We start from the raw sequence: 19,097 nt of genomic DNA, 5'->3' as shown, positions 1-19,097 counted from the left end.
TATAAATATATATATAGAGAGAGAGAGAGAGAGCACCCTCACTATTTTAAGAAGCACTATCAGTGATTTGATCTGGAGCCGGACCTTTACTGTCCCATAAGACCACCGGAGCAGATTTATGAATGACTTTTAAAGCAGCACTATGTAACTTTTGTCGCTCTAGCGGTTAATAAACAGAACTGCACACATCCCGCGGAAGAACATTCCAACCTGAGCTACTTCTCTAAGTTTATGTCTCTGGCGATTCACGCAGGTATGTGTTACTCCGCAGCGGTGACGACCCGACCAGGCTACAATAGTCCAAATATAAGTACTTATTATAAGTGTACCGTAGTGATTCGGAATAAGACAAAAACGCGGTTTGGAAGATGAATTCATGATGTACTCGCTCATTATATACATTTTGCAAATTTTGAACACAGAAAAAGTTACATAAGTGCTGCTTTAAAGGGGAGTAGAGGCCCAATTTGAGAAGTCTTCAAAAGTAATATAGAGTTGGTCCACAATTATATTCGACATCGATATCTGACTTTAAATGTGTTGATCGCTTCTCAGCCACGCTGTGTCTGGTGGATTTGGCCGGTAGTGAGAGAGTGCAGAAGAGTCAGTCTCAAGGAGATCGATTCAAGGAAATGACCGCCATCAACTCTTCCCTCACCAACCTGGGAATTGTGATCGCCGCTTTGGCCAACAAGGTACGTTTTTAGCTAACTATATAGAAGCAATGCAGAGTAATTGGAGAATGTAATGCTCTCATCCTCATACTTGATTTTCATAACCAAAACTGTAGTCTTCTAGACCTCTTGGTACATTGTGCATTATAAGTAGTAAGCCATAGATGTTGTTTTCATATAAAAGATATTACTTACTGTGCAATAATAACTTCACACACTCATTTTCCTTCTCGACCTCTACAGGACAGCTTTGTTCCCTACCGTAACTCAAAGCTCACGTACCTCCTCCAGAACTGCCTCGGAGGCAACAGCAAAACGTAAGTATAATGCTCAAGTACGTGTTTGTTTTATAGCCTGCGACATTATTTCCTTTTGGAGGTTTGCAGAATATAATTTATAATATACTTTATTTTAAAGGAATATGTGACTTATTTCTTGTCCTGTTCAGTTTGATGTTTGTGAATATATCGCCTGAGGAAGAGAGCTTCAGTGAGTCGCTGAATTCTCTGCGCTTCGCCAGCAAGGTGAGTGATCTCATGCGATCACATGGCAGGTTTTTTTTAACATGGTATCTTTAACACGGTCTATAACTCTCGTTTACTGTGTTTCAGGTGAACGACTGTGTCATCGGAACAGCCTCTGCTAATCGGAAGTAGTTCAGCTGTCATTTCCCAACATCCTCTGTGGTCATTTTTAAATGTTTTTAACTTTTATCTGAACTTCACTTATTTCATCTTTAGCCTCATCTCTCCTGTCTTTGGCATTTTTTATATTTCTATGATGCATTTTTAAGGTTCAATATTACTGGCAGACAATTTTTTATTAATGTTTTATAGCCACAAAATGCATATTGTACTTAAACTTGTAAGGGGATCAATAAATTTTCCATTTTGGCATGTAATGCAGTGATGAGCCTCATTATGATGCCAAGTGGACAAAGTTTGGACCGTTTTGTTCTTGTGGATATAGTTTATAGTTATGAAAATGCAAATGAGATTTGTTTCTCTTACAAATAAATGATCCTGGTAATTATAGTTTGTAAAAAATACTTTAATAAAATTAAGATAACTTCAACTTTGGCACTGTTGTCATAAGAAATAAAATTTCACGAATTCTGAAAGCTTCTTTCAATGTTTAAAAGATATCCCATGTTAATTATACACATAATATAATTAATAATTTAATAATAATAATTTATGCATTTAGCAGATGCTTTTATCCAAAGTGACTTACAGTGCATTCAGACTACTTTTTTTTTTACCAGTATGTATTGTAATTAAAGTTATAATCCTGTGTTACAGTAAATGTTAGCATTAAACAAGTCCTATAAGAGACCAAATATATATAGATATATAAAATATTAATCTTTGGGCCATAATTTTAACCATTGATTTTTATTTTTGAAAATATTCCATAATTTTTGGTTGTAATTTTTTTTTACCTTTAAATCTTAAAATTAGAAAAGGAATATATATATATATATTAAAACCCATCAGAATAAAATAAGGAAACTTAAAGGCACAATGTGTAATTTTCGCCGCTAGAGGGCGCGTAATCAAAAGAAACAAAGGTGTAGTTTGATGACTCCGTGACTGAGTGTGGAATCATGGGAGTTGACTCGGGCAGAAATCATGTTCATAGATGAGCTAATGATTTATTAACATAGTAGAATAAAGCCCGGGTGGGGCTGAAAGCCTTCGAAGCGAAACGAGGCCGCTGAACGAGCGTGACACACGGCTCGAAAGCAGCGGAGCTTTTATTATGCCACAGTCGACTGCTTCCGCTTCTTCCGGTCGTGCGTATGTGGGGTAAAGCAGTGCTGTTTTATCATACTAGATACATTTGAAAGTTCTGTTATAATGCTACTCTGTGCGGTCGTCACCTGTCTAATAAAACGCATAACATATTAAAGCGTCTTTGGTGTTTCCATGTTTTCTACAAAACAAAACCGGAAATCGAGGGGTTATGACGTCATTGGCAGATGACACTATGGACACGGTCCGTGTCACTAGTTAAAATTGCTTATTTCTCTGGATTTAAACATTTGGGATAATGTAAGTACACAAGTCAGCAAAATATATAACACTGTTCTAGTGGTTTTTGGATATTTTAATAAAAAAAATCTTACATGTTGTGCCTTTAAGGCACTTCTGGGTAAAATTGTTGTAGATGAATTATAGCTACTGCCTTATAAACTGCTCGACTGCTGAAGTACATTTCATTACACCAAATACACAAAATAATGTTCTTTTTAGCACCCCTTTAATGTTCTGGTTATTTTGTTTCAGTGTACAGTTTGTTAATTTTGTGCAAAGCATACAGTCAAAGTAAACTTCATCATTCAGCTGAACTGTGCACATTTATTTTAGACACTTCATGTCATGTTCAATTCATGCGATAAACGCATGTCCCTGTTGAGCTGTGGGCTATGACTAATTTCAGGGGCAAAGCAGACAAAATTAATTAAATTTTTTTTTTTTTTTTTTACAAATAAAGCTTCATATTATGAGAAGGATACTTTCTACGACCTTTATCCTTCAGTCATGGTGAGATTGTAGATTCCTTCAATCTAAAAATCTTTTTATTTTTATTTATTTTTTTATTTTTTCATTTAAATGTTTAGTTTTGAAATGTTGTTGTATGCATTTGTCATTTTTATTTAATTTATTTTATTTTATTAAATGTGTATATATATATAGTATTTATAGAGTTTTAGCTTTTAGTTTTAATTACTTTTTCTTATTTGTAAGAAATAAGCTTTGTATAAAAGCGTCTGCTAAATGACTAAAAGTAAAGTAAAAGTAAAAAAAACAAGAATCGAAAACAACAGTGAGGAATCGGTTCTCCTCGAGAATCGGAATCGGACTCGATTCCAAAAATTTCGGAATCGAACTCAGCCCTACTGAAGTATTGAACTGTTTTAGTAAGATGGTACATGGTTACGGTTTCTATGGTTTCTGTTACTCGAAAACAGCACTTGTTGCCATGACAATAAGGAACAGGATCCAGCGTCCGCTTCCCTTTTTCGTCGGCCGAGTCTAGAGCAGCTGTCTGGGATTTCATTAAAGGTAAAACCAGACTCCAAACCCGATGTCAGTCCACCATTACGCTCGGCATTCCCGAACGGTGGGAAACGTCGATTTATCATAATGGAAATCCCTCTTTTGAGCGCCTGACGGAGATATTTAAATCGGTAAGATATCTTGCTCGATAAAAAGAGTCTGATTTATGAGGCGATTAGCTTCCGTGATTCTTAAGGCCACAGGGGCTGGTTTCGCAGCTGCTGGCTAACGTAAACAAACCCCGTTTCTGACCCGAACGCTTTTAAACGGGGCTCTGAGTTTATCAATAGCAGGCGGATTTCATAGTAATCCACGCCGAGAGCGAGTGTTTATCAAACACCAATGCAACTTTCACGGATAGCGAAATATTCTTAATCTGAGGCATTATTATTACAGGATCAGAGGAAACTATATTCATGATATTTGTCATTATTACAATTCGGAAAGGCTACTTAACACGCCAATAAAGTGAATAAATAAAGTGTGCATGCAGCGCCTGGTCAATGCACCTTGTTCTTTGGACCTGCAATACCATTTGCTGGGTTCAAAGAGAAATAAAGCATATTTGATCGAAATTAGTAGTTATGTCAGAGGAAAATCAAAACATATTACATATAATATTTTTAGCAGCCGTTTGTTTACGTACGTATGAACTTGATGTTTATGTACCATACATTTTTAAATATATAGCGTATCATTATTATATATCCTCCTTTGAACCAGAAATAAAAAGTTTTGTGAATTTAGTAATTTTTCATGTCATTACATTGTTTAGAGCATAAGAAAAAAAATGGTAAAATAACATTTTATTCGTAAGTTATGCTATGTCCTCTGTAGAGGACACCAGGACTCAGTTTTTCTAAAAATAAAATGACAAGAGTAGACATGAAAAGGCAAAAACAATGGGAATTTTTTTAAAATCACCAATCAATTTTTAGGTTTCAGGATTTTTTTATAACTAACTTTGTTTAAGGATGGTTCTCAACTATGTTATAAAATATATAACAAAATGATTTGATATACCATTTTGCTTTATGCAATATGTGTGTAAAAATTCCATAAACTGGTTTTCCCATTAAGCACAATGTTATCTATACACTGTATCTAATTTGCATATTAAAGTGCTGTTGGGACAGCATGTTGAAAAAAGAAGTGTAATAATGGGAGTAGTAATTGGCCAGATTTTCATAATAATATCTAATATTTCATAAGAATATTGATATATAATTTGTTTTCCTATTCAATTCTTTTGTCTCCCAAAATGTATAATAAACATGCTTTTAGTCCTGGTGTCCTCTACAGTGGACATGTATGAAATGATGTCCTGTTTCGTAACAGAAGGTCATATTTTGATTTGAAACCCCATAACATTTTCCTGAGATGTTGATTTATGACAAACAATTTGAAAATTAATCAGATTTAAATTATAATTACAAAATATTATCATATTGTCATAAGGCTGTACAATTTTATCACTAAATTAATGTCAGCCATTTTTAAAAACCAAGGAGAGGGAGTGGTCATGGTGAAACATCCAATCATTTGGTATCTCTGGAAAGCCCTGAATGTGCTCTGTACAGGACATCCAGACTTAAAACTGTGACATGTGAGGTCTCAGAGAAATTCACTAAAATATAATGTCCACTACAGAGGCAAAAACTCCATAGCTGGGTCTCAGGAGGATATATACAACAGTGACTGGAAGTCATTCATTTTCTAAATAAATTTAAATTCTATGCATAGAATGCGGTGTGAGTCCAGAATGTTCGGGAGTCAGTTTGATTATTTAATGCGGTTGTCACTCTGGTTTATAAGTGAACTGTGTGTGAATGTAACTATTCAGCTATTTAAAACAGGACCACAGTGCGTCCAAATCGCGTACTTATGCACTATTGTATAAATAGTGCGAGTAGTGTGTTCACACTGAAAAAAAACAAAAATAAAGTGCACTTTAAATACCCTGATGATGCACTTAACATCATCTTAAGTGGAAGATGGCACTTAACATGTGGAATCTTGGACACTTCATGCACTCAACTGTCGTAGAGGATGGGCTCTTAGACTCCAATTATTAATGACAAAATAATCTTATATAATTCATACACTACATCAGGGGTGCCCACACTCGGTCCTGGAGGGCCGGTGTCCTGCAGAGTTTAGCTCCAACCCTAATCAAACCCACCTGAAGCAGCTAATCAAGCTCTTACTAGGCATACTAGAAACTTCCAAGCAGGTGTGTTGAGGCAAGCTGGAGCTAAACTCTGCAGGACACCGGCCCTCCAGGACCGAGTTTGGGCACCCCTGCGCACATAGTTCATAAGTACATGTATAAGTGTATAGTGCGTCATTTGGGACGCAGCTATAGTCTTCTGCTGTGTGAATGTAGCCTGTGTAATGTAAAGTTGTGTCCCAAATTACGCACTATGCACTTATTCTATGCACAGTGTACTCAACCGTCTTGTGTATGAATAATATAAGGTTATTTTTTATCCAACAAAGGAGTCTGATAGCTCCTCCTCTTCAAGTACGTAATTAAAGCTGCTTCATGAAGTGTCCAACATTCCACACTTTGTTTTTTCCATTAATTAAGCACATCATCTGGGCATTTGAAGTGCACGTTTTCTTTTTGGAACTAAGTGTGACCACACAAATCACATTATTTATACTACTAAACAGCATAGAATGGTGCATAAGTACGCAAATTGGGACACACAGTAAATTTGCGTTAAATTAGCTGTTTTGTGATGCTCACCTCTTGCAGGAATGCAGTCGGCCACGGCGGGCCAAGGCTATGGTGACTCCGCGGGTTCAGCCACTGGTTCAGAGGTGCAGGTGTGCTTCCCCAGTGTGCAGGCCTCAGTGCTGGACAGCCTGAATCGGCAGCGTGAAGAAGGCCATCTCTGCGACCTCTCCATCCACGTTCAGGGCCAGGTGTTCAAGGCCCATCGGTGTGTGCTGGCTGCATCGTCACCTTACTTCCATGACCAGGTACGTCTTTACCTTGAGGCCTAGATGCTTTAAAAGATTTCTTGAAACATGTATTGAAGTTCATTCCAATTCTGCATGGCCACACCCCCTTGGTTACTGTTGCTAGGTCTGACAAGCGATCTCCAACTAGGGAATTCCTACTTTAGTTGCTGACAAACACTGAAAGAGAAGGAATCAAATTGAGTGAATTACCGCAGGAGTTATTTAAATAATATCTGTATTGTCCATACATTCATGTTTATGTTAGAGCTAACATAACATTTGAATCACATTAATTATATGATATTCTGATTAATAAAATTCCTTGCATACGTGAGTATTTACTATTTACCTAAAAATCAAGATCATTCAAATTATCTTTGAACACAAGAACGTGTGTTGCATGGATTATACAGTATCTGGAAGATATAAAACAATATGTGTAATGAAATATATAATAAGCTAGTATTTAAATCAAATTAATTACATGAAATTCTGATTAATAAAAGGAATTGCATATGTAAGTATTTACTGAGAAAAGCCTAAAAATAAAAATAATTCAAATGATCTTTTAACACAAGAATGTGTTTTATGGACCATATATGGAAGAAATAAATAAAACCATAAAAATGTGTAATAAAAAAGATATTAATAAAATATTATATGAAAAATAAGTGTTTTAGTGTAAATGACATACAATTTTTTATTTTTAATAATGTTTTAAATCATCTTCTAATATTTAGTTTTTAATTTTAAAGTTTTAGTAAATAGTAATTGCTATTATTTTAGTAATTTAGTAATCATTTTTAATTAATTTTTATTTCAGTTTCACTTATTTTATGTAGCTCAACTATACAAAAATGAGATGTTGCCTTGGCAACTTGCTGCAATAAATTATGTTTTTTAATATTTTATTTCAGTAAATGTATATAGTAAATGTCTATTTTATTTCAAATAAATGTTATTATGATTTTAGTTCTAGTTTATAGTTAACAATAAAAACCCATATCTATCTATCTATCTATCTATCTATCTATCTATCTATCTATCTATCTATCTGTCTCTGTCTGTCTGTCTGTCTATATTATGAGTGTTATGTGCAATATTAGATCATTGCAAAATCTTGTTAGACAATATGTTGACAACAACAGTTGCCAAGTTCTGTAATATTTCACAGACAAAATATTTTTCACAATCTGTATTATTAAGTAATTTTAAAAAAAGCATAATAGTTTCTATCAAATTCATCTGTGCAGTGTTTATTAGCCATATCACAGTCTTTATTTCTGCATTCCAGGTACTGCTGAAGAACATGTCCACTGTCTCCATCCCAGCCGTCATGGACCCACTGGCCTTTGAGAGCGTCCTCAGTTGCGCGTACACCGGCCAGCTGCGAATGCTTCGCGAAGACATCGTTAACTACCTCACCGTTGGCAGTGTACTTCAAATGTGGCACATTGTGGACAAATGCACTGAGCTCCTCAAAGAGGGCAGGGGAGGTTCCAGTGGACCTCAGGGATCCAGAGACAAGGAGAGCGCAGGGCAGAGCGGCGGCGCCAACAAGGTCGTCCAAGAGGACGGAGGAGACGCACCTTCGACTCCTCAACCTCCCAGCCGACCTTCCTTCAGCGAGAGCCAGTCCCCGAGCAGCACCAATTACTTCAGTCCTAGAGATGCAAACTTTGGCGGGGCGATGGTGACCACTGGAGCAGTAGGAGAGGGTGCCGTACACTCCACCCCAACCTACTGCATGCCCTCCAGCGGAGAGGAAGGTTTCATGATTGAAGAAGATGAAGAAGATGACGACGAGCTCTTGTTTCACAGGAAGAGAGATCAAGGAGGCAAGCAGAAGTGCGCAACCTCTGCATCCGGTCAGGAGGTTGGGGTGAGCGACAGTTTTGGAGTTTCGTCATATCAAGATGGAGATTCCTCACCACCGCAGAAGCGGCCGTCGTACAGTCAGCCGAGCATCATGCCAAGAAAACAGTGGGTGGTGGTAAAGACGGAGCACTCGAGAGAAGACGATCTGATCGTGGTGTCTGGAGGAGAGGAGGGAGGAGAGGATGAAGAGGAACGAGAGCTGGAGATGGTCAGAGTGAGGGACAGGACATTTAACATATCAAATGTTAGGACCCTCTCTGGACTCAGAGAAGATGCTGAAATGGAGGCACAGGTCAGCAGTTTTGCATCAACTTAACTTTCTTTTTTTAGGGCTGAAAATTTAAGGGGGTCTGAATACTTTCCGTACCCACTGTATGATCAGTATATTTGATACAATTTTACCTGTGATATAAAATGAATAATTATTTTAGATGTTGCAATTAATTTAATATGCTTTTATTTTTCCAATTAAAGGGTTAGATCACCCAAAAATGAAAATTCTGTCATTAATTACTCACTCTCATGTCATTCTAAACCCGTAAGACCTTCGTTCATCTTCGTAACACAAATTAAGATATTTTTGATGAATTCTGAGAGCTCTCTGACCCTCCCATAGACAGCAATGTAATTACCACGATCAAGGTCCAGAAACGTTTTCTGGACCTTGATCGTGGTAATTACATTGCTGTCTATGGGAGGGTCAGAGAGCTCTCAGAATTCATCAAAAATATCTTAATTTGTGTTCCGAAGATGAACGGAGATCTTACGGGTTTAGAACGACATGAGAGTGAGTAATTAATGACAGAATTTTCATTTTTGGGTGAACTAACCCTTGTAAGTTTGAACACTACAAAAATTACTGAGTTTTTAATTAGTTATAATTTGAAATGCTTTTCAGTTAAAATACAACTGTACCGGTTGATTTCTTCACTTGTTTTAAACTTGTTTATACTTAAAACAAGTGAAAAAGTCTGCTAGGTCAGTAAGGCCAAATGCACTCACATTGAAGATACAGTATATTCTCAAAAACGTCTTGATATCTCATGCACTGTTGCTTCTCAAGTACTTTTATTTAGTGTCAAGGCTTTTTAGATATTTTAGCCAGAAAATTACTTGTTAAGAATAGCATTTAGTTTTGCAGTGAATTAACTTCTTGCCTTGTGAGATTGGAAGTAATAGGGTACTAAATGGTTGTAAAAAATGCAATTCATAATATATAACAGTTTTTTGTTTAGTCTAAAATATGATTTTCCTAACATAAAAAATACCTTCATTTAATATCAAGATATATGTTTTTATTTTGGCTATATCGCCCAGCCCTGCTTGCAACATTCAATAAAAAAGACCAATACACATGTACAGTGGCCCTAAAAATATTCAGACACCTTTAGACACTTACATCACACATTAAAAAAGTCTGAATTTCATTGCATTAAATTCAAAATATCAAACCAAGTGGCGTCTGCAAACAAAGGACTCTAGAGTTTTTCTCAGAACTAACTACACTTTGTGAGCCACTCCTTACATTATTTTTTAACCAATTGGCCTCAAGGTAATTTCTCATGGATGTATGAAGTCAGTTCATCTTAAGTTCACACATGTGTCCTCCTAACAGAATAACCACTGGTGTAGTTCATCACATTAACAATTAAACATGCTCCACAAGGTTTGACAACCAAAGTTTCTAGGATTCTGTCTTTATGTTAAACAGTCTATATACTGCTTCATATTTTGAAACCAAATACTTCAAAAACGAACCTCATTTTTGAAGTATTCTGATTAAAAATGTGCTTGTGCCATCTATTTAAAAAAATGCCACTTGTTTTGTTATTTTGACATATTATTCAAGCACATGGATTATTTTCAGTTTATAATTGCATTTGTAATTGTGACATATGTGTAAATATTTTTGTATATCAAATATTGTCAAAAATTTTTTAAATATATAGATTTTTTTGGTACAGACTACAGACAATTGAAAGATCATCTCAGCAAATCAGTGACCGAGATTATACCCATAGATAAAACTGGAATATAATATATTATTATAATAGGAGATGCAAAGATAATAAGACGAAGTGTATAAAATAAATTACTACTTAAAAAAAAAAAAAAAAAGGCATACTTGTGAGGTGCACCAACAACAACTTAAAGTGCCCCTATTATGCAATTTTTACGGTTCCTAATATTGTTTTGGGAGTCTCCTACGATAGGATTACATGCATGCAAGGTCAAAAAACGCTTTCATTTTCTCAAAATATGCATTTAATTATCACCTCATTTTCCAACGATTCGTTCGAAGCAGTTCAAAGATTCAGTTTCTCTAAACCCCTCCTTTCCGTGAGCCTGCTCTGCTCTGATTGGTCAGATGGCCCAGTCTGTTGTGATTGGTCTATGGCGTACAGCGCGTGTCGGAAACGATACGCCTATTTCAATAGTTCTGTATTTTGAAGGCTCTATAGAAAATATAAACATCTATTATTTATCGTACTTACAGGTTGTGATTCAGTGGAGCAGCTGGTCCAAATAAACAGGATACTGATCCATCTTTCAACAGCAAGCGTTTTGTGAATCCCGCGTTGAACCCCCCGACATTAGAGAAGCAGTCGTCTGTAGAATGATGTGTTTGTGGGCGGGGTCAAGTTGTTTGTGGCCGGCCAACGTAGAACATAGGAGCGCATTATGCAAATGTGTTACCCCCGTGACGTGTAGCCGTCACGGAAGTGGGATTCGAATTACTAATGACTCGTTTCAGCTGTTCAGAGTCGATTCTTTATTTTGGGAGACAATAACTTTATTTATCGTGCACTTTCAGCTTTACAACTTTGCAGATCGTTTACATTCACAGCTACATTACACACTGCATGAAAGGCAATATTGGAAATGGCATAATAGGGGCACTTTAACATCCTCAATTACTCAAATGTCTTTTTTCCAATAGGCTGACTATTGCCAGTCCTCGGAAGACTACCTCAAGTTTGAGAGGGGTTTGACCGACCAGACGTCCTCTCAACACCCTCCTGAGAATCCCGCTCAATGCTCCAGTAGGGCCGTGACCACCCTGCTCGGCTCGGTTCAGTCGACGGCCGCCAGAGCTCAGCTCTTCCCTCTGAACATGCAGGGAAACCAGATTCTCCTGTATAATCAAGCTGCCCTAGAGTCAACATCTCCATTAGGGCTCGCAGGAGGCATGTCCGGGGTGTCTCTAAAAGGGAGCCTCGAACACGGAGCGGTACATTTACCTGGCCAAAGTGCATTGGGTAGCGGGATGGAAGGATTAGACGGCAGCGCGGCTGGCAATTCAGGCAAGGTCTTCATGTGTCATTGTGGGAAGACGTTCACACACAAGAGCATGCGGGACCGGCACATCAACATGCACCTGGACCTGCGGCCCTTCCACTGCCCCGTCTGCGCCAAGAAGTTCAAGATGAAGCATCACCTCACCGAGCACATGAAGACCCACACCGGTCTGAAACCCTATGACTGCCACGGCTGTGGGAAGAAGTTCATGTGGCGCGACAGCTTCATGAGGCATCGCTCGCATTGCGAGAGATGCGGCAGGGCCAATGGAAGATTGGGATCCGAAGGATCGGTCATCTCTCTGCCACATCACATGAAGCTCCCGTCAGCCAACGAGAACAATCAAGGTAGCGTTGGCGCCAGAAGCGGGATCCCCGTTTTGTCTCCGCAACATTCCATGAGCAGCAATGGCGTCTCTTGTCTCAATATGGCCGCCTCTGGGCCTCTTCTAGGAATCAGTTCTCAAAGCGGGCCGCATGGCCTTGGTTCTGGCGTTCTGGGCATTGGTGGCAATCGTAGCGGGTGTGTGGAAGAAGTCTGTGAGGGAAACATTGATGAAAGCAGCGTCACATAAGAAATTTGCCTCTGAGATCACCGTCCCGCAAAACCAGAACACTTGTCTTCGATTTTAAAGGACTATGTGCACAGTTGTCTGATTCTTTACCTCATGTTGGTGAGTGCGCCATACACGATGTCCCATTTGTATTTGAAAATAATACCAATGACCAAATGCCCATTGCTAGCTCACGTCGATGGTGACTGTCAAAACCGTATCCCGGCCAGGAATATGGATTAGTTGCCATCACGTTCAAGCTGCCTCACTAGCACAGAAGATTCCTTCACTGTTGCTCTGAAGTGCCATTCTGTTATTATGCTGTACGATATTATGTTCTACAGAGTTGTGCATTACTGTAACTCATTTGGTCCATTCTTGATGTGAAGTTTTATTGTACTGTCACCCAACTATATACAGTATATTCACTCTCAAAGGTTTTAATGTTTTAATTTCTTAAATAGGAGACAAGAATATAACTTGCTCTGCACTTTGGTGTCTTAAGGCCCATTCACACCAATAACAATAACTATATCGATAACTATAATGGCTCATTCGTAAAAATGGTGATAATCATAAAGGCTTGTTTGCAAAAAGGGACAATAACTATAACGATAACTATAAAGGTCTGTTCACAGCACAACGGACAATAACTATAACGATAACTCTAACGGCTCGTTTGCAAAAAGGACAATAACTATAAAGGCTTAATTCACAAAAAAGGATAACTACAACGATAACTATAAAGGTACGTTCACACAAAGGACAGTGACTATAACAATAACTATAAAAGCTTGTTCACAAAAAAGGACGATAACTATAAAGTTAACTATAAAAGATCATTGCAAAAAGGATGATAACTATAACGACTTAATAATGATAAAGGCCTGTTCACACAAAGGACAATAAAAGCCCCGTTCACACCAAGAACGATAACTATAAAGATAACGATATTAGCATCCACACCAGCGGACGATATCATCTGATTATTCTAAGTGCACACTCGTCTGTCGCTTTAAATTCTCGAGCTCGTGATAACAGGATTGATTCTGATTGGCGGTCAATATTTTTATCGTTCATCAGCTGGAAAAAATCGTTCTGAAAATGTTCCAACGATATCGTTTCTCTGTGCCTTTATCATTATAGCTGTGGTGTGGACTCTTCTATTCTTTAATATTGAGAACGATTTTTAGAACTATATCTTTATCGTTATTTTTATAGTTATCGTGCTTGGTGTGAACAGGCCTTAACTGTAAAAATAACTATAAAGTTTTAATAATCGTTCTAATTCTAAGTAAATAGCAAAGTCTGCATCACAACTATAATGATAGTGACTCGAGGAACAATATAATTCAAATGACTTTCGGAACTTGTTTTCAGCTGATGAATCCCACTTTAAAGAGCTCAAGCATTTAAAGTGGTAGGCGACATAACTGCAGTGCACTTATAATAAAAAGAACATTATCGTGCTTTGGTGTGGACAGTAATATAGTAATCTTTATAGTTAGCGTTCTTGGTGTGAACAGGCCTTAAAACTTTAATAATCATTCTAATTCTATGAGAATAGAGAAGTCCACATCACATCTATAACGATAACAGCACAGAGGAACGTTTTTCTTCTAGCTGATGAACAATAAAAACGTTGACAGCCAATCAGAATCCATTCAACTTTAAAGAGCTTGAGCATTTAAAGTGGCAGACGACAAAAAAATTAATAAAAATAGTTATCATTCTTGGTGTGAACAGGCCTTTACTCGTTGAAAGGCAGGGAAGTGCAGGGGTTTGTAGGTAGTTGGATCACTGAATGAATCAACTCACAGTGCATTTTGGCTTTACAGTATGTCCTTTTACCCATAAAACCACCATAAACATTGAGGGCGACGCATCCTCCTCAATACTGGTCAACAGTCAAGCACCTAACATCCAACTGCTGAACTCCTGCGGCGTTTCAGATGTAGCTTATAGCGTACCAGTAGTGAGAGTTTACATGTTTGCCTTCCATGAAGGCCGAGACCTGATTTGTGAATGGATGAAAAGCTTGAATGAAGTAGGCAAATGACACACCAAATTAGCGTGAACGTCTGCAACTGCCAAGAACGTTTAAGACATGACTCAATGGAACCTGATTGGGATCGATCAAGACTTGTGTTTTAATCACCTGAGTGGATGTTTGGATACGTAAATGCAGTGATCAGTAGTTGCCTTGTACCACACAAACCATATACCTCAAACATTTGCACAACTATTCAATATATTACAATAAATAAACCGGGATCTGAAGATTGGGAGCTGAATCACATATCCACACATTCTTATTACTTTAAAATCAAACCTGTGTGGTGTGTATTTCAGATTAGTGAGCACAGACAAAGTGTGAACAATGAAGTAGAGAACATTTGAAACATAATTTAAAAATAACCAGTAGGTAAAAGCATGATTCAGTGCTCGCTTGAGGAGTAATCTGGTTAGAGCTCTGTATTTTGTACTGGTAAATAAAAAGTATTTGTTCTGTCTACAACTGTTGTGGTGAATCTGAACTAAATATGCGATGGGCGATAAAAGACAAAGCATTTTCCTGACGTGGACAAAAAGGTTTCACAAGATTCAAGATCTGCAAATGAAAGAGAAATAAAGTACCTTGTGCACAAATTATGACTCATTCTTGTCTTATTCATGTTTGCAAGTTCAAACTGAGGAGTTGAATGTTTTACTTTTTATCGTCGTTTTGAATATTTCTGTTTAGCCTGATTGTTTTAAACTTTGGAAGAATGTTGGAGTACTTGACTTTTATTGGATTGACAAAATAAATTCTTGAAACGATCTTCTTTTGTGTTCTGCAGAATAGCCATGAAGTCATACAGGTTTAGAACAACCTAAATGACATTAACAATCACAGAATTTTTTTATTTTTGAGTGAAACATCTCTGCGTAAAAAATAAAAATCAATTATTATTATAAAATAAGGTGCTATTTATCCACCAGACTGGTGCAACAAAAAATTAATGGCCTTGGAACAATAAAACTTCACATTCAAAGCAAGTTTTGCACATATAATACAAACCTGGTTATTAATATAAATGCTTATTACAACAAATTTAATATGGTTACCATTCGTTTGATGTACCTTGTCCATTTTCATGCCAGTTAAATCCTCAATTAGTTAAGCAGAGTAATTAAAAACCATTTTAAATGACAATGTGAGGAGTTGAATGTTTTACTTTTTATCGTCGTTTTGAATATTTCTGTTTAGCCTGATTGTTTTAAAGTGATAGTTCACTCAAAAACTGAAATTCTGCCATTATCTGCCGACTCTCACATTGCCCCAGACCTTTATGACTTACTTTCTTCAGTGGAACACAAAAAAAGATATTTGGAAGAATGTTGGATTACTTGACTTTTATTGGATTGACAAAATAAATTCTTGAAATTATCTTCTTTTGTGTTCTGCAGAATAGCCATGAAGTCATACAGGTTTAGAACAACCTAAATGACATTAACAATCACAGAATTTTTTTATTTTTGAGTGAAACATCTCTGCGTAAAAAATAAAAATCAATTATTATTATAAAATAAGGTGCTATTTATCCACCAGACTGGTGCAACAAAAAATTAATGGCCTTGGAACAATAAAACTTCACATTCAAAGCAAGTTTTGCACATATAATACAAACCTGGTTATTAATATAAATGCTTATTACAACCAATTTAATATGGTTACCATTCGTTTGATGTACCTGGTCCATTTTCATGCCAGTTAAATCCTCAATTAGTTAAGCAGAGTAATTAAAAACCATTTTAAATGACAATGTTGATCAATTTAATAGATCAATCATCAGCAGTTTACAGAAATCATCTTAATACCAAACGTCAAGTGTGTAAGAGGACACATAACTCTTGTGCTTTGTCACCTGAGGCCAGTTGAAGGGACAGGTCACCCAAAAATAAAAATTCAGTCTATATTTTATGTCCTTGTGAATCCATATACTGATATTTTTCTGTATTCCACAAAAAAAAAGTAAAAGTCTGAATTTTTATTTTTAGTGTGAACTACTTCTTTAATATGTAATCTGAACAACACTTCCAACATTTGTAAATTGGAGCATGTCAAGTAGCTCATAACTTGTGGGAAATTATTTCTAGAGCTGCTTAAAAAAATCCACAGTGCACTGTACAGAGTTGTCAACATTTAAGTCAAACACTAGACAAAATGAGCGCATTTGAGTTGAGGAAGTCATACAGGTTTAGAACAACCTAAATGACATTAACAATCACATACTTTTTTATTTTTGAGTGAAATATCTCTGCGTAAAAAATAAAAATAAATTATTATTATAAAATAAGGTGCTATTTATCCACCAGACTGATGGAATAAAAAATTAATGGCCTTAGAACAATAAAATTTCACATTCAAAGCCAGTTTTGCACATATAATACAAACCTGGTTATTAATATAAATGCTTATTACAACCAATTTAATATGGTTACCATTCGTTTGATGTACCTGGTCCATTTTCATGCCAGTTAAATCCTCAATTAGTTAAGCAGAGTAATTAAAAACCATTTTAAATGACAATATTGATCAATTTAATAGATCAATCATCAGCAGTTTACAGAAATCATCATGTCAAGTAGCTCATAACTTGTGGAAAATTATTTCTAGAGCTGCTTAAAAAAATCCACAGTGCACTGTACAAAGTTATCAACATTTAAGTCAAACACTAGACAAAATGAGTGCATTTGAGTTGAGTTGAGGAGAGAAAGCTCACTTCCCGTCATGACTCCAAGCACAAATGAGGATTGCATCCAAACCCTCAAACTAAAACCATAAATATAATACAAGATAAACCCTTGTAGTAAGAATGTTTAGAGGCAAGACCCATTTACAATTTACCAAAATACCTCTAAAAAGCCTGAATGAATAACGGCATGCCATTTTTCCTTGTATAAAAAGTAAACAGTGGCATTGCGTCTCAGTGGCGGAAGTTCAAAACCTGATTGAACCAGTCCAAAATAAAAAAATAGTTTTTTTTTGTTCTCTGTTCACATTGGCAGGCACTATTGGAGCAGGATGAGAACTCAATCTGAATCAGACAGAACGATCACTTCCTCTGGGTCACACTGAGTCGCCACGTTCACCTGTGAACACACGAATGACAGGAGTTACAGCTTTAATCGGCCTATAACGCTGTATGTAATGCTCAGTCGCAGTCTTACTGTAAACTAAAACTATTAAAAAAAACATATTGAAATCAAATAGAAAAAAACGTTGTTATACTTTCGGTGGTGCAAAGCCAGTTATTTCTGAAAATAACTATTAAAATGAAACAACAACTAATAAAACCAACAAAATGACTAATCTTTAAACTAAAATGAAAATTATAAAAATAAAAACTATTATTAATAAATACTACAATACTGTAGTCATGATACTAAAATAACACTGCAGTCATTTTATTAAGATGCTTGAGAAAATTGTAATAGAATACAGTTATGCTAAAATGTTTTTTAGTATTAATAAATATAATTATTTTGCATATTTAATTTATTATCTAATATTTATATAGAAACACAACAAACTGATGCCCGGCGTTTCTGAAAAAATTTGTTTTGAAAAAACAAATAAATAAAGCTGATGTAAACCAATGAAACTTGTTCCCTAAAGAGTGAATTACAGCAATATTCTTCTAGTTTCTTTTAGGTTTTAGGACAAAAACAATAATATACTTTTTTCTGACTGTCTCTCTTGTTTTTCTTTATTTCCTCTACCTCCATCATTTCAGTAAATATTTTAGTAAGTTGCCAAGCCAACATTTCTCATTTTTGTTTAAAGTTGAAGTACTAAAACAAAAACTGAAAATTACTATATTTACCAAATACACATATTTAAAAAAATATTTAAAATTCCTACAACTTAAACTAAAATTAAAATAAATAAATAAAAATAAAAATTAGTTCAAAATATTTATAAATAATATAGTACTACATTAATGAAAATGAAAACACTGCAGTGAATTTATTGCGATGACGGAGAAAGTTGCAATGGAATACAGTCATGCTCAAATATTCCTGAGCTCTTAAAATCAGCCTTTTTGCTACAGGAATGGTGTAATAATAACATGAAAAAGCAATTCAGCAGAGATTCAGATGCTTTTACTGCACTGTTTCAATGCTAAAACCAAACGGACACAGTCACCTTATTTTTCTTAGGAGGTGGTGTGGCTCGTGCGTTTCTGACCATCGTCCTGGTCAAGTCTACTTCCCCAGGGCAGCAGATCACACCCATATCCAGAGGAATATCACTGAGATAGAGAGAATGAGAAAAACAGCACTGCATAAAGAAAGCTCTCACACTCGTGTCGGTCCAAACCCGAATGGATTTCTTCCTCCAGAAGAACACAAAAGGAGAAAATCAGTATTCATCAATCAGCAGCCATAGATCTTCTTGACATGTTCACGAGACTGAAATCTTGGCAGTGGATGATTCACAAACAAATCATTCTTTAAAGTTGGTTCTTTTGAATGAAATCAGATGATCTGGTTCACAAAAACAGTCTGAATGAGTTCAAGTTCAACGGCTCACTAGTGACTGACTAGTGGTAAATCAAAAATAATTAAAATGTTTAGTAAAAACCCATGGAAAACCATCTTTGATTTTATATA

General features: G+C 36.2%; 2 protein-coding genes across 8 annotated transcripts in view; both read left to right on the top strand.

Moving 5' to 3' along the window:
* kifc1 (kinesin family member C1) overlaps positions 1 to 1,618 on the top strand; it is an 11,015-nt gene extending 9,397 nt beyond the window's left edge. For all 6 annotated transcript variants that reach the window (XM_016569963.1, XM_016569957.1, XM_016569978.1 and 3 more), the window contains exons 14-17: positions 556 to 695; positions 918 to 991; positions 1,123 to 1,198; positions 1,286 to 1,618. In XM_016569963.1, the coding sequence (XP_016425449.1) occupies positions 556 to 695; positions 918 to 991; positions 1,123 to 1,198; positions 1,286 to 1,330 (335 nt within the window). In that variant the 3' untranslated portion in view covers positions 1,331 to 1,618. The remainder of the gene's footprint in view (positions 1 to 555; positions 696 to 917; positions 992 to 1,122; positions 1,199 to 1,285) is intronic.
* A 1,993-nt stretch (positions 1,619 to 3,611) lies between these two features.
* LOC107753716 (zinc finger and BTB domain-containing protein 22-like) lies at positions 3,612 to 13,342 on the top strand. 2 transcript variants are annotated; one of them, XM_016569938.1, is made up of 4 exons: positions 3,612 to 3,742; positions 6,498 to 6,724; positions 8,001 to 8,876; positions 11,526 to 13,342. In XM_016569938.1, the coding sequence occupies exons 2-4, from the start codon at positions 6,500 to 6,502 to the stop codon at positions 12,456 to 12,458; spliced, it is 2,034 nt and encodes a 677-aa protein (XP_016425424.1). In that variant the 5' UTR covers positions 3,612 to 3,742; positions 6,498 to 6,499; the 3' UTR covers positions 12,459 to 13,342. The 2 variants fall into 2 exon arrangements, with proteins under 2 accessions (XP_016425424.1, XP_016425417.1); XM_016569931.1 differs by having other exon boundaries at positions 3,612 to 3,867.
* Positions 13,343 to 19,097: the final 5,755 nt, after the last annotated feature.

Source organism: Sinocyclocheilus rhinocerous, unplaced genomic scaffold (assembly GCF_001515625.1).
Source record: "Sinocyclocheilus rhinocerous isolate Xijiao unplaced genomic scaffold, SAMN03320098_v1.1 scaffold612, whole genome shotgun sequence".
Taxonomy (NCBI): domain Eukaryota; kingdom Metazoa; phylum Chordata; class Actinopteri; order Cypriniformes; family Cyprinidae; genus Sinocyclocheilus; species Sinocyclocheilus rhinocerous.
Note: the sequence above shows the minus strand (reverse complement) of the source record. Positions and strands in the feature narration are given on the sequence as shown.